The sequence below is a fragment of the Strongylocentrotus purpuratus genome, unplaced genomic scaffold, assembly GCF_000002235.5.
Source record: "Strongylocentrotus purpuratus isolate Spur 01 unplaced genomic scaffold, Spur_5.0 spur5_scaffold_7, whole genome shotgun sequence".
In the NCBI taxonomy this organism is placed as follows: domain Eukaryota; kingdom Metazoa; phylum Echinodermata; class Echinoidea; order Camarodonta; family Strongylocentrotidae; genus Strongylocentrotus; species Strongylocentrotus purpuratus.
The window spans coordinates 6,789,251-6,804,576 of record NW_022145613.1 but is presented as its reverse complement, the minus strand read 5'-3'; the positions used below and the strand labels follow the sequence as shown (position 1 = coordinate 6,804,576).

The following is a 15,326-nucleotide window of genomic DNA, read 5'->3' as shown; positions in this document are numbered from 1 at the left end:
ATGTTTACATGATAATGATCTTGATATGTTATTAATCAATGAAACAATTATTGCGTTGTGTTTCCTTCAAGTTGCTTGGATAACAACACATAAGAACCCCCTTGATATACCCTCCTGCCATTTTCTTTAAAAAAAGACTATGTGTCTATACAGACCACATTTTTGTTTTCTTTGAAAAATATTTCCCTGAGTGGGATTTCTATACACACGTTTCATTGAATACTGCGCTCTAAATACTTCTGTAAAAAAAAGTCAGTCTTTATGCGACTGTAATGAAATGTTTCTGGAAATATAATTCACAAAATGAATAATTGCATCTAATTTATTTCGATAAACTCATTCGAATCCACCTATGCCGTCACCAATGATATTGATGTTTTTCTCGGGCTTTTTTCATGTAGCTACGCCTCCTAGATTTTACAACTGCCCGCAGGCCCTCCCTGTCCAGTATACTACTACCTCCACTGCGGTAGTCACGTGGGTTGAACCAACATGCACAGACACAGAATCGTCATGTACAGTAAGGTAATATTATTACGCATTACTACGCATACTCATGTAGTTCTTGAACTAATGTTCCCCTCGACAACTTAAATACTTTCCAGAGGCTTGTCAGCCATAGCAATAATTGATTTACGCAAAGTGATTCCATCTATCGATATGCCTTTGCATGCATCGCAGAAGAATTTAATAGTAGCCAAAGGTTCTAAAAAGAAAATGCATACATTCAAATTCCTTAGATATCATTTCTATTGAGCGGGACTAATACGACCAACCTGAAATACGGAATCAAAATTCAGAGAGAGAATAATGGACACATAATGAATGAAATCCAGTCATTATCATATTCAATAATTTATACCAAGGGTATGAATAATTGACTGAAATTTAATTACATCATCATCACAATATTTATTCATATAAAAATATAAAAGATGAAAGCATATCTACATATATATTAGCATTTGGCAAAATAAAATTCAAAATATACAGAAAATATGAAAGTATAAACCCTAATACAAATTTGCAAATTGTATACATTAGTTGTTTCTTGGTAGTACCAGGGAGTTAATTCTCTCTCACAACCATTATGGCTTGCCCTAGCTAATAACGCGTAAAATATACGTAATGCATTCTTAGTATTGAAATACAATTATTCGAATTATTCGTAAGTTATTTCTATCGAGGCACTTTTGTATGAATTTGGTTACATTGCGAAAATGGCATATTTGAAATACGGGTTGACTTAACAGCAGAGCTTTCTTCGACGTCTTATTAATCGCCTTTGAAAAGGATTGTCGACAACTTCCTTCCTTTTTCCTGTGGCTTTTGTATTTCCTTTTCTGATGACAGGTATAGTGTGATAATATCACAAAGACTAACCAACACTGGTACGAATAAACCAAGGAGCACAACAACGAAACCCAAATCCATGTAAAACTATTTCTTGGCTAGGCCAATCAAGAAGGATAAGCTGCTTTTTCAAGAGGGATGTGCCGATGCCGGTGCGCCATTCGGTGATTGGTCGTTGGTAAAAAATGAATCGACTTTAAAATGTGTCAAGCACTTCTTATTTATGTCCTTTCCACCTTCAGCCGATTTCATCTCCTCTCTCTCTCTAAAAAAAAAACCAAAAAAAATGTTGTTCACTCTGTTTCTGTAATGCTGTATACCTTCTCCTTTCCTGAAACATGTATATGGGTCTATTGACGACTGTCTCATCTTTGCTCTGTTTTTAATATCTCCTATACATACTCCCCCTCTCCAAATTTCTCTCCCGTTTCTTTACCCCTCCTCCCCTCCCTCTCCCACTTCCTCTCCCTTTTCTTCACCCCTCCTCCCTCCCCCTCTCTCCTTCTGCTCCTGCAGCCGAAGTGGTCCTCCATCAGGGTCTTCTTTCAGCGAAGGCTCGCACAGCATCGCATACACCGCCATTGACACTAGTGGATTGACTGCATCTTGTACCGTTTCCTTTACTGTCAAAGGTAGGTATTGAAGTAAAAATAATAATTTATTCAAAACATCGACCAACATCAATCTGTCGAATCATGTAGGTGATAGCCCTTCATTTGGAATATGAAATTGCATGTCTTTGTATTCAAAGCATTACACAACCAAACGATGCTGTGACGTAGATGAAGCATAATTATTACAGCGGCACTAAATCACAGGGCCGACTCATACCCGGGCTACTGTCACCCCTCTTAATTCGGAGAGCGAGTTCGTCTGTATTTGTATATCTCACCTAGTACATACGGATGTTAGATTCTTTGATATCCAACTATGCTTTGGTACCTTCCATTACGTTTTCCTCTATATATCGCCTCCTCCCTCCTTATATAAAAAAACCTTAAAGGTACCTAGTTCTGCACATATGATATCAAATGTGTTTTTTCACTTTATATTTGGCCTCATATAAGTTCTTATTTAGATCTGCAATCAGTTATGTCAGACCTTATATGAGGCTGAATATAAAATCAGATGTAACACAACATGAAGGCCGACCAGAAAGCTTGCATGGCCTGCCAAAACATAGAGTTTATATTAATTTGAATTAATTAAGAAGAAAATGACTCATCTCCACATGGGGAATATCTTTGCAGTGATCCGCTGCAGTAGTCCTAGTTCTCCTCAACATTGCACCATGAGTTGCACCAAGTCCAACTCTGTAGGGTCAGTTTGTACATACCAGTGTGCCACTGGACTGACTCTATCGGGATCATCTCAACGTGTTTGCCAAGAGGTTAGTGGTAACGCGGCCCAGTGGACCGGCACCCAACCCACATGTACAGGTAGGAACACATTCGATAAGAAGAACTGGACAGTGTTATCTGAAGAAAAGAAAAAGCTCTTTGTGGTTGTTAACAGGACTGGTATAATAAATCTTGAAATCACTTTTGTTAGATGTCGTCGAATTTAGTCGATTGACAAAATGTATAAAGGAGTATAAAAATGTTCACCTATTTTGAAAGGAAAATAAGCAATGTGTAGTTGAAAGTGATTTAACTGAATTTCGGTTTTGATTACATGCTAATCGTCTCCCTCTCCTACTCTCTCTCTCTCTCTCTCTTTCTATTTCTCCCCCTCTCTATTTCTCTCTCTCTCTCTCTCTTTATCTTAATGGTTCCATTGATTGTTTTGTATTTTACTTGATGGCTAAGCATGCAAGTTTATGTTTGTAAGTAGTAGACCTACGTAGGAGATATGCGGCTTCAAGAAGTCATATCCACTGGGATGAATGACTGACTCCAGAGTGCCAAGGCATGGACTGGGAATTACTCAGGTTTTCCAAGACCATTATAATGATTGTCCTCCAAGATATACAACGAGGAGTGTATACAACATTCTTAAGTGTCTCTTCTGAACAAGAATAATCTTGTTTTGCTTGTGATTGTTTAGATGATCATGCACCAACCATTACAAACTGTCCAAGTTCCTTCGTCGCCCATCAGACGGAGACATGGGGAGTGGAAGTTACATTCACAATACCAACGGCTACGGACACTTTTGACCAGACTCTGCAGACATGGACAGTTCCTGCGGACCTCACATCGCCTTACATTTTCACTGCGGATACTACTTGCGAGTATCACTTCCGGGACGACGCGGGTAACACGGCTTCGTGCATCTTTGATGTCTCGATCCACGGTAAAGACTGTTTTGCTGCCAATCCAAACACCTTTTTTAACAGAGATATGGAAAATCACTTTCTGTCATAATGTACTTCTCAAGTGGAAGGCCAAAATTTTGAAAACATTGGGAATATGAAATCATATGTCTTTGTATTGCAATCATTATACAACCAAACGATGCTGTGACATAGATGAACCATATCGCAGGGGCACCAATTATCACAGGGCCGAAACTTAAATATCCGGGCTACCGTTACCACCTCTTAATGCGGACAGAAAGTTCGTCTGTATTTGTATATCTTATCTAGTACATACGGATGTAAGATTTTGTTGATATCCTACTATCCTATTGAACCTTCCATTACGTTTTCCTCTATATATCGCCTCCTCCCTCCTTATATAAAAAAACCTTAAAGGTACCTAGTTCTGCACATATGATATCAAATGTGTTTTTTCACTTTATATTTGGCCTCATATAAGTTCTTATTTAGATCTGCAATCAGTTATGTCAGACCTTATATGAGGCTGAATATAAAATCAGATGTAACACAACATGAAGGCCGACCAGAAAGCTTGCATGGCCTGCCAAAACATAGAGTTTATATTAATTTGAATTAATTAAGAAGAAAATGACTCATCTCCACATGGGGAATATCTTTGCAGTGATCCGCTGCAGTAGTCCTAGTTCTCCTCAACATTGCACCATGAGTTGCACCAAGTCCAACTCTGTAGGTTCAGTTTGTACATACCAGTGTGCCACTGGACTGACTCTATCGGGGTCATCTCAACGTGTTTGCCAAGAGGTTAGTGGTAACGCTGCCCAGTGGACCGGCACCCAACCCGCATGCACAGGTAGGAACAAATCCGATATGAAGTAATGGAAAGTGTCTACTGAAGAAAAGAAATAGCTCTTCGTTGTTTTTAACAGGATTGGAATAATACATCATGAAATCTTTTTTTTTTAGATGTCGTCAAATTTAGTCGATTAACAAAATGTATAAAGGAGTAAATGTTCACTTTTTTGACGGAAAATAAGCAAGTTCCTTCGTCGCCCATCAGAGGGAAAGTGATTTAACTGGATTTTGATTTTCTTTACGTGCTAATCGTCTTTTTTTCTGTCTCTCTCTCTCGCCCTCTCTCTCTCTCTCTCGATTTCTCCCTCTCTCTCTCTCTCTCTCTATTATCGTTATGGTTCCATTGATTGTTTTGCATTTTACGTGATGGCTTTATAAACATGCAAGTTGATTTTTGTAAGTTATAGACCTACGTAGGAGATATGCGGCTTCAAGAAGGTCTATCCACTGGGATGAATGACTTACTCCAGAGGTATGGACTGGGAATTACTCAGGTTTTCCAAGACCATTATAATGATTGTCCTCCAAGATATACAACGAGGAGTGTATACAACATTCTTACGTGTCTCTTCTGAACATGAATGATCTGTTTTGCTTGTGATTGTTTAGATGATCATGCACCAACCATTACAAACTGTCCAAGTTCCTTCGTCGCCCATCAGAGGGAGACATGGGGAGTGGAAGCTACATTTTCAATACCAACGGCTACGGACACTTATGACCAGACGCTGCAGACATGGACAGTTCCTGCGGACCTCACATCTCCTTATAACTTCACTGCGGATACTACTTGCGAGTATCACTTCCAGGACGACGCGGGTAACACGGCTTCGTGTACTTTTGATGTCTCGATACACGGTAAAGAGTGTTTTGTTGCCAATGCAAACGCCTTTATTTTAAAGAGATATGGAAAATCACTTTCTGTCATTAATGAACTTCTCAAATGGAAGGCCAAAATTTGGAATAAATTTGAAATATGAAATCATATGGCTTTGAATTGCAAGCATTATACAACCGAACGCTATGCTGTGACATACTGTAGATGACAGGCGCGGATCCAGGATATCTTAGGGGAGGGGGCCCAACTTTTTTTTTTTTTTGCTTTTGAAAATTTGAAAATCTTGCCGGCCGAAAAGTCACTCAGTGGGGGGGGGGGGGGGGGGGGAGGGGGGGGGGGGGGTACAGAGCACAATTTTTTTTTTTTTATTGTTCCCGAAAATTTGAAAAACGCGCCGGCCAAAAATTCGCTCAGTTGGGGGGGGGGGGGGGGTGGGGGGGGGGGGGGTAGTGAGCATTTTTTTTTTTTTTGATCCACAAAAAAAATTCAATTTGCACCCCCCAAAAGGTAAAAATCACGTGATTTTACATGATTTTTTTCTCAAGGGGGGGGGGGCCGGGCCCGGGCCCGGGCCCCCCCCCCCCCTGGATCCGCCACTGGTAGATGAACCATATCGGAATCTCTTCCCTCCTTATATAATTAACCTTACATAGTATAGTGCTGCACATATTATAAAATGTGTTACTTCCATTTATATTTGGCCTCATATAAGGTCTTATATAGATCTGCAATCAACTTAGTCAGACCTTATGAGGCTGAATATAAAATCAGATGTAACGTAAAGTCCGACAAGAAAGCTTGCATGGCCTGCCAAAACATAGAGTTTATATTCATTTGAACCAAGAAGGAAATAACTCATCTCCACATTGGGAATATCTTTGCAGTGATCCGCTGCAGTAATCCTAGTTCTCCTCAACACTGCACCATGAGTTGCACCAAGTCCAACTATATAGGGTCAGTTTGTACATACCAGTGTGCCACAGGACTGACTCTGTCGGGATCATCTCAACGTGTTTGCCAAGAGGTTAGTGGTAACGCTGCCCAGTGGACCGGTACCCAACCCGCATGTACAGGTAGGAACACATTCGATACGTAGTACTGGAAAGTGTTAACGGAAGCAGAGAAATAGCTCTTTGTGTTTTTTTTAACAGGAATGGTATAATAAATCATGAAATCACCTTTTTTTTAGATGTCCCTGAATTTAGACGATTTACAAATTTCACCTATTTTGAACGGTAAATAAGCAATGTGTAGGTAAAAGTGATTTAACTGAATTTTATGTTTGTAAGTTGTAGACCTACATAGGAGATATGCGGCTTTAAGAAGTCCTATCCACTGGGATAAATGACTTACTCCAGGATACTAAGGCATTGACTGGGAATTACTCAGGTTTTCCAAGACCATTATAATGATTGTCCTCCAAGATATACAACGAGGAGTGTATCCAGCATTCTTAAGTGTCTCTTCTGAACATGAATAATCTTTTTTGTTTGTGATTGTTTAGATGATCATGCACCAACCATTACACACTGTCCAAGTTCCTTCGTCGCCCATCAGAGGGAGACATGGGGAGTGGAAGCTACATTCACAATACCAACGGCTACGGATAATTATGACCAGACGCTGCAGACATGGACAGTTCCTGCGGACCTCACATCGCCTTATAACTTCACTGCGGATACTACTTGCGAGTATTACTTCCAGGACGACGCGGGTAACACGGCCTCGTGCACTTTTGATGTCGCGATAAACGGTAAAAAGTGTTTTGTTGCCAATGCAAACGCATTTATTTTACAGAGATATGGAGGATCACGTTCTGTCATAATGGACTTCTCAAATGGAAGGCCAAAATTTGGGATACATTTGGACTATGAAATCACATGTCTTTGTATTGCAAGCATTATACTACCGAACGATGCTGTGACCTAGATGAACCATATTGCAGGGGGACCAATTATCACATGGCCGAAACTTATCCGAGCTACCGTCACCCCCTCTTAATTCGAGTTCGTCTGTATTTGTATATCTCATCTACTACATACGGATGTTAGATTCTTTGATATCCAACTATGCTTTGGTATCTTCCATTACGTTTTCCTCCATATATCGCCTCCTCCCTCCTTATATCAATAATCTTACAGAGTATAGTTCTGCACATATAAAAACAAAGGTTTTATTTCACTTCATATTTGGCCTCATATAAGGTCTTATATAGATCTGCAATCAACTTACTCAGACCCTATGAGGCTGAATATAAAATCAGATGTAACGTAAAGGCCGACACTAGAAAGCTTGGGTCTGCCAAAACATCGAGTTTATATTCATTTGAATCAAGAAGGAAATAATAATGATATCAAAGGTGTTATTTCAATTTGTATTCGGCCTTCATATATAAGGTCTTATATAGATCTCCAATAAACTAAGTCAAAACTTATATGAGGCCAAATATAAAATAAGTTAACGCAAAGGTCGACAAGAAACTTGGGCCTGATATTCATTTGAATCAAAAAGGAAATAACTCATCTCCACATTGGGGATATCTTTGCAGTGATCCTCTGCAATAGTCCTACTTCTCCTCAACACTGCACCATGAGTTGCACCAAGTCCAACTATATAGGGTCAGTTTGTACATACCAGTGTGCCACTGGACTGACTCTATCGGGATCATCTCAACGTGTTTGCCAAGAGGTTAGTGGTAACGCTGCCCAGTGGACCGGTACCCAACCCACATGTACAGGTAGGAACTAATTGGATACGAAGTACTTTAAAGTGTTTACTGAAGAAGAGAAATAGCTCTTTGTAGTTTTAACAGGTTTGAACAAATAATGAAATCTCCCTTTTTTAAAGATGATTTCGGTTTTAGTCGATTGATAATCAGTACAACGGAGTACATTATTTTTCACACCTATTTTGAACGGAAAATAAGCAATGTCTTTATACAGTGCGTCCCAAAAAAAACGAAACCGAGAATTATCCATGTTTTATCATAACTTAATCACAATAATAATAATTAATAAATGACATGTATTTGTAAAGCTTAGATCCTCTTCTTTTGTTTGATGCAACTCATACGATGCATATTTCACGCATGAGTGATTTAAAACAATTTGAAGAGAGGGTACCAAAAAGTCATTTGGCGGGCGGCATCTGAATTTCAAAGAGAAAATCACATTTCTAGAAAGTTCATTTTCTCTTCCCTTTCATATAACACCTCAATTAGGAAAAATGAGCCAGGAATAACAAAGTTCTGTTTGTTTAAAGTAATGTTTGCATTTCCATAATTTAAATAAACTTATTCGTTTTCACTGACTGCCAGCCGTAGCAACAAAAATAGTTGTCAAAGTTTCGTTTTTCTGGGACGCACTATGTAGTTGAAAGTGATTTTGACCGAATTTGATTTGGATGACGTACTGCTCTCCCTCTCTCTATTTCTCTTAATGATTTCATTGATTATGTGGTATTTTATTTGATGGCTAAGCAAGCATGTTTATGTTCGTAAGTAGTGCGTAGGAGATATGCAGCTTTAAGCAGTCCTATCCGCTGGGATGAATCACTTACTCCAGGGTACCCAGGCATGGACTGGGAATGACTCAGTTTTTCCAAGACTATAATAATGATTGTCCTCCAAGATAATATTACATTTATTAAATGACTCTTCTGAACACAAACAATCTTTCTTTGCTTGTGATTGTTTAGATGACCATGCACCAACCATTTCGCACTGTCCAAGCTCCTTGGTCGCCCACCGGACTGAGTACTGGGGAGTAGAAGTCACATTTTCAATACCAACGGCTACGGACACTTTCGACCAGACGCTGCAGGTATGGACAGTTCCTGCGGACCTCGCATCGCCTTATAACTTCACTGCGAATACTACTTGCGAGTACCACTTCCGGGACGACGCGGGTAACGCGGCTTCGTGCATTTTTGATGTCGGGATACACGGTAAAAAGTATTTTGTTGCTTATTCAAATGCCTTTAAAAAAAAAATAGATATGAAGGATCACGTTCTGTCAATGTACTTTTCAAATGGAAGGACAAAAGGCACCCTTTTTAAAGACTAACTACGCTAAAAATAAAGCTCTATCATAAAGAATGTGTACACTCAATTCTTAAATGAAGTGGCAACATAAATCCAAACAACTTTTCAAAGGAAATAAAAGGAATTCTTATAACAAAACACCTAAAATAAACAATGTATACAAGGCACAAAATCTTCCTACGTCAAATGATGATGTTCTTTTCTTTTCATGGCAGATACGGTTGTACCCGAATTTTTAACGTGTCCACCAGACCAAAATTTGCGGACAAACTTTGATATGACCCCAGTGACCTGGGATGAACCAACATTCAAGGATATCCCCGGGGATGAGGTGCGACTCGTCTGTAACTATGGTAGTAACAGCGTTCTGTTGCCATGGGGAATCAATAATGTGATCTACACCGCTACTAATATGAAGAATGGGCTGAGTGGGATCTGCGACTTCTATGTCAATATCGAACGTAAGCATGTGTCTTTGAGGGTTCTAGGACACCTACCCCCTGGACACCCACCCCTGGACACCCACCCCGGATAACCACCCTTTGTCCACTACCCCCTAGGACAACTACCCCCTAGGGCAACCACCCTTTAGGACGATTACCCCTGGGACAACTATCCTGGGACAACTACCCCCAGACAACTACCCCTATTACAACTACCCCCGGACAACTACCCCGGACAATTATCCTAGGGGGTAGTTGTCCTAGGGGGTAGTTTACTGGGAGTGGTTATCCGGGGATGGATGTCCAGAGGGTAGGTGTCCGGATACGGTCTTTGAGTACCCGATTACAATCTGTAAGCTCATCTTCAACTTGAACAAGGAAGCCTTCTGGCCCTTTGACGTCATGTTTCACTCCAGAATGAATGCACTTTAAATATGTGCAGACTGAAGTAATATATATTGACTTGAAATCAAGTAAGAAACTTTCTTATCAATGCCAAACGTTCAATGTAAGTAACATTATTAAATCGGGCAAAATCTATTTAGAGTTGGCATATATTTATGATAAATTAGCAGAATATACACGATGCAATTAACACTAAAAGCATTTAAGGATCTTAATCTTGTCAGTAATTTTCATCGCCATAGAGCTTTATCATATATGTTCATTCTTGATGACAGCAATGCCATGTCTAAAGCTTCGCACACCTGGTCACGGTGCCATATCTTGTGATACCTGGGCCTACGGTCGATACTGCAGCATGTCCTGTAATGATAACTATGACATCCCTGCTCCTAGTCCATTCCAACCTGCTACCGATGTGTTCACATGCGGCTCATCTGGACAGTGGAATCCTACCTCGTATGTGCCTGACTGCTCACGTAAGTTCAGGATAGGATACCAGCAAATCCATGAAAGGAGGAGGTTTTTTTTTCCTTTACGGTATTCAGATACAGACAGGCTTATATTGATAAAAAGATGGGTGAGATTCTTTCCAAATGTCTTTGTAAATGTATATGAGCGTCTTTCTTACAATAGACCGAATGTTAAAGTTGCAGTGGATTTTTTCCTAGTGGCGAATTTAATCTCGTGAGTGAGGAGGGGGGGGGGGGGTGCTACGCCTGCTTCATCCTATCATTGATAGTCTTTCCACAGTAAATCATATCTTCTGAAAATCTTTCACAACATGAAATTTGTACATAACATGCAGCTTTCCTCTTTTAATTTTTTCGAGCGACCACTGAAAAAGGTAGTGTTAGCATCGTTGTTAGCCTAATTAGAGAATCATTCTCTTTTACAGTTCAGTCTTCATAACTTGACCGCGGCTTCCTTAGGCACCGCTAGCTTTATCATCTACATAATTTGGCATCAACCAAGTAATTCTAATGTGGACTAGATGGTTTTATTTTACAAATCACTGTGAAATAGAAGTTATTTTAGCCCAAAATATGAAACATCTTCCTTCATGTTCTATTTCTAATCTAGAAATGCGAGACCCCACTAAGATCAACCTTCCGACAGACCTGCTCTACTACAGTGGCCAGTGTGGTAGTCCAGCCACCTTGTCCGACATCGCACAGTCCTTCATCAAGACTATCGAGAAGTCCGTCCACACTGACATCTGCAAAACGAATGAGGACTGTACGGTCGACAATGTCGTCATCACCTGCGGCTGGCCGACCAGTCGTCGAAGAAAGCGTGCGCTGGTTGGACGACGCCTACGTCACAGTGCCGAAGATTCGCCTCAGGTAGAAAACATCGAAAAGACTACTGATGACATCGAAGAAAGTCTATTCGAAGGCCTCCAGGAGATGCGCATCTCGATGAAGTTAGGTGTCGGTGTATCTAAAGTTAACGACATGAAGGTGGCACAGGAGAAGCTTCAGGATCTGGCAAGAGAAGTGTTGGACATTACCGTCTCTGAAGATAGCGGAAGGTTCAGCTTCTTCATGGAACCTCATGCTGAAAGTGGATATGCGCCCGACGCCTACTTGTTAATCAGCGAACACTACATAGATTGCCCTGATGGTTATGTTGCTGGTCGCAATAACACCAAGTGTGGTAAGTTAACTAACTCCCGATTAAGAAAATATAACAGAAGCCATATTCTTGATATAACGGTTTCATACTGGCTTTTTATGACAATAAAAGGTGATCAGAATATTGAATGAGTTCTTGCTTGCTCATATAGCTAGACTTATGATAACATCGATATACACTGTTGGTCATAATGGTGGAATAATTATTTTGGGGCAAAATGCAATGAATTATTGAAAATTTATTGCATTTTCTTGGTTTTTTTGTTTTTGTGGGGGCGTCGACGTACCCTAGCGCCCGCTGTGTACAGTCATGATTCATTGGCTAAGCAATGGCCTCGTTACTGTGAGCCCCCAGGATCAAAACCGTATCGATATGCTATATTAGTGCCCTTTTATGAGGTATTAATCCCCATTACTGTCAGCTATGACTTAAGGACGTAGGTCCCCTAGTTGATTAGCATTGTAGCACATACATGCTTTAGCAGTCACGCAAACAAACACTCCCCAATTGTCATTCAATAAAATCTGAGAATGTATGCTATCATCTAGATCTATTAGGAATAAATCATTGTCAAAATCATTTTTTAAATTGGGGTAAAAATAATTATTCCACCATTATGGCCAACTGTGTACTATGTTGTTCCCTTTATAGTCTCTTGTACGACTGGTCACCACTACGACACCGAATCTAGGGCGTGTCACCAATGTGGTTATGGACTCTACCAGGACGAGTATTACCAGGTGAGCTGCAAGTCATGTGACACCGGTCAGTCTACCAAACACAAGGGTAGTCCAAGCAAGTCTGATTGTGAAGGTAAGCTGGAAAATACTAGTCAGTTAAAAGGTAATACAAAGTTTTGGTATGGGGTCGTGAATTTGGTTCAAATGAACATATTGGAGGCATATGCGATCCTACAATATTCACTGATCGTTGTCGCGGTCGAAATCGACTCTTAAGTTATGAAATTGTAAATAATAAACACTTTATGTTGCATAGCTCCCTCTCAAGGTCAAATATTCATTAAGCTGTAAAACAATGTTTCTTGACTAAAATCGACCGATTAGCTATTCCCGTTCGGAAATTATATACCACAACTACATATTCTGAGATTTTCATGGTCGCAGCTACCATTGTACGGCCGTAGGAGCTATTTGAAATTTTTCAAAATTTACCGGGAGCACCGGTAAATCTTTATATTCAATTTTTCTCGAAAGCAGAAGTGTTTTAGGGGCTAAAATTTCTAGTCCTTTTAATTCATCCCCAGAGGCATCCAAATATATCAAAATTGTAAAGAATCACTATCCACCCATTTTTCAAAATTTCCCAAAACTTTGTAATACCTTTAAACATTTTCACCTCCAATCATATAGAAGCAAAATGTAAACGATTAAAGTTCAGTAAACTGGACAATTTAGGCAAGAATCGAACTCGAAGTTGTTGTCAATAGAAATATAAACATATTCATCGTTATGCTTTAATTAATGGAACGCTGTATAATGAAGAAACAGCTATCAAAATATAACATAGACACTTTTGATTATGTATTTTACAGATCAATGCGAAGCAGGCCGATTTTCAACATCCGGCTTATCTCCTTGTATCCAATGCCCCCTGCACACCTTTCAGTCGCTGATTGGACAGACGATGTGCTTTGAATGCCCGGATGGAAGAAAGACATGGAACAGAGGAGCATCAGACGTAGAGCAATGTGTCCATATCTAACGCGGATGAGAAAAGATGACTCCCAAATGAGATGTTTTCCGTTTAAAAAGGTTTCCATCCATTCACTCCATACTCTCTTAAGGTTTTAGTCTGAGGGAAACGGCCAATGAAGAATGCAAGAACTATTGACATAAAACATGATTATAATACTTCTGCAGGGCCATATTTTATAAGACTTATGACAAATTAAAAAGTTTGTTTACAGATCAATGCGAAGCAGGCAGGAGTGTGAAGATTCACTGATTTCACAAGCAAGTATTGCTTGTTTAAATCATCCTTTGTTGTATAATTCTGACATGCTTAACAAGTTACTTAGTCATTTTCAGACAAATTTTAGTCGAATTTATTGAATTAAAAATATCAACATTTTAAGTGAACGTAACTGCGAAACATATTACTAAAATTCAATTATCAGTCACCACTACTTTCCCCAAAAATAAAGAGAACAAACAACAGTCAGATTGTAAATGCAAAATTGTATTTAAAAGCAAATTAATGGGATAACCCTTTGAAATCTGTTTGCCTTAAACTATAAAACTTGAAATTGTAAATGCAAAATAATGCGTTTTGATTTCTTTAACACTACAGGAATATTTCGTTTAAAATATGTAATAAACTAAATACTGCATATGGGCATGAGATACATAGTACAGAAGAAGTAATCTCTCGTAAAGTAACGTATAAATAAAGTACAAGAATACAGAGGATCTAATCATAATACTCGTTTAATTATAGCATAAGTTTCAGGTATACAATACCGTCTGCAGTGTTCCGTTATTATTTTCAGTTCGTTGATATTTCTATTCTTTTTTTAAATAAGAACATGACGAGCTTAATGCATTGTTTCTATGACGACTAATTAATTTATATGTATCTTGTACATGATTGAAACGGAAATAAATAAATCTAATTAAATGAGTTCAAGTCTAATATGTTCATTTTTGTATTGTATTAAGTTTTTACAACATATTACAATATACCGTATTTCCTATTCTAGTGTCTACTTCAGATTCAAAGTGAGATTCAGATTTTGTTTTTGAAGTTTCCTCTTTGTATCAAATGAATAGAAAATCAATTTAATTTAACCGATATAATACCGGTATGGAAGAAGAGGCGGGTCCCTAAAACACGAGGCTTGTGATGGGGTTGTCATGATACACACTTACATGCAATATATACATAGTAGGTAGTCCTGCAAAGCATTCGTTAATAGGTAGTATAGTGAAACCTGCATACAGGTAGTCACCTGTATAGAAATACCATATTTTCTGTTTCCCTTTAAAAAAGAAAGAATCGTTTCTCATTGAAATATGGACTATGTGCCTATGTGAACATGCACATAAAGACCACCCGATCATAAAGACAACTGTTTATGTCTCCCTTGAACGATCTTTATAATCAGGTTTCACTGCAGATTAAAAATACACAATACTGGTTTTGCGTTTATACATAGTTCCTTTTTAAACGAATACGTATTGACACATATTTTATGATACTTCATCAAAATCACGTTGAAGACTACATGATCTGCGATTGTCAACGTTGCTTTAGTTTCAATGATAAGTGTTGTTTATACATAAATCCTGGAGCAGTGTCGTTATTTCTATCTTACAGTGTACGCAACATACAGGGTGGATCCAGAATCGCGTATAAGGGGTAGGGGTGTGGGGCAAATGTTTTTTGTCATTGTCGTCTTCCCGAAAACAAATGTTCCCTTATTTCCTGGAATATGATATTGTAAAACTCGTCTGCTCA

At 39.0% G+C, this 15,326-nt stretch overlaps 1 protein-coding gene across 1 annotated transcript; it reads left to right on the top strand.

The window, feature by feature from the left end:
• The first annotated feature begins 409 nt into the window (after positions 1-409).
• LOC115919782 (sushi, von Willebrand factor type A, EGF and pentraxin domain-containing protein 1-like) lies at positions 410-14,109 on the top strand. The gene is made up of 15 exons (XM_030973974.1): positions 410-525; positions 1,870-1,985; positions 2,604-2,792; positions 3,400-3,648; positions 4,296-4,484; positions 5,096-5,344; positions 6,209-6,397; positions 6,829-7,077; positions 7,873-8,061; positions 9,021-9,269; positions 9,582-9,827; positions 10,490-10,690; positions 11,295-11,870; positions 12,501-12,662; positions 13,402-14,109. The coding sequence occupies exons 3-15, from the start codon at positions 2,645-2,647 to the stop codon at positions 13,569-13,571; spliced, it is 3,066 nt and encodes a 1,021-aa protein (XP_030829834.1). The 5' UTR covers positions 410-525; positions 1,870-1,985; positions 2,604-2,644; the 3' UTR covers positions 13,572-14,109.
• Positions 14,110-15,326: the final 1,217 nt, after the last annotated feature.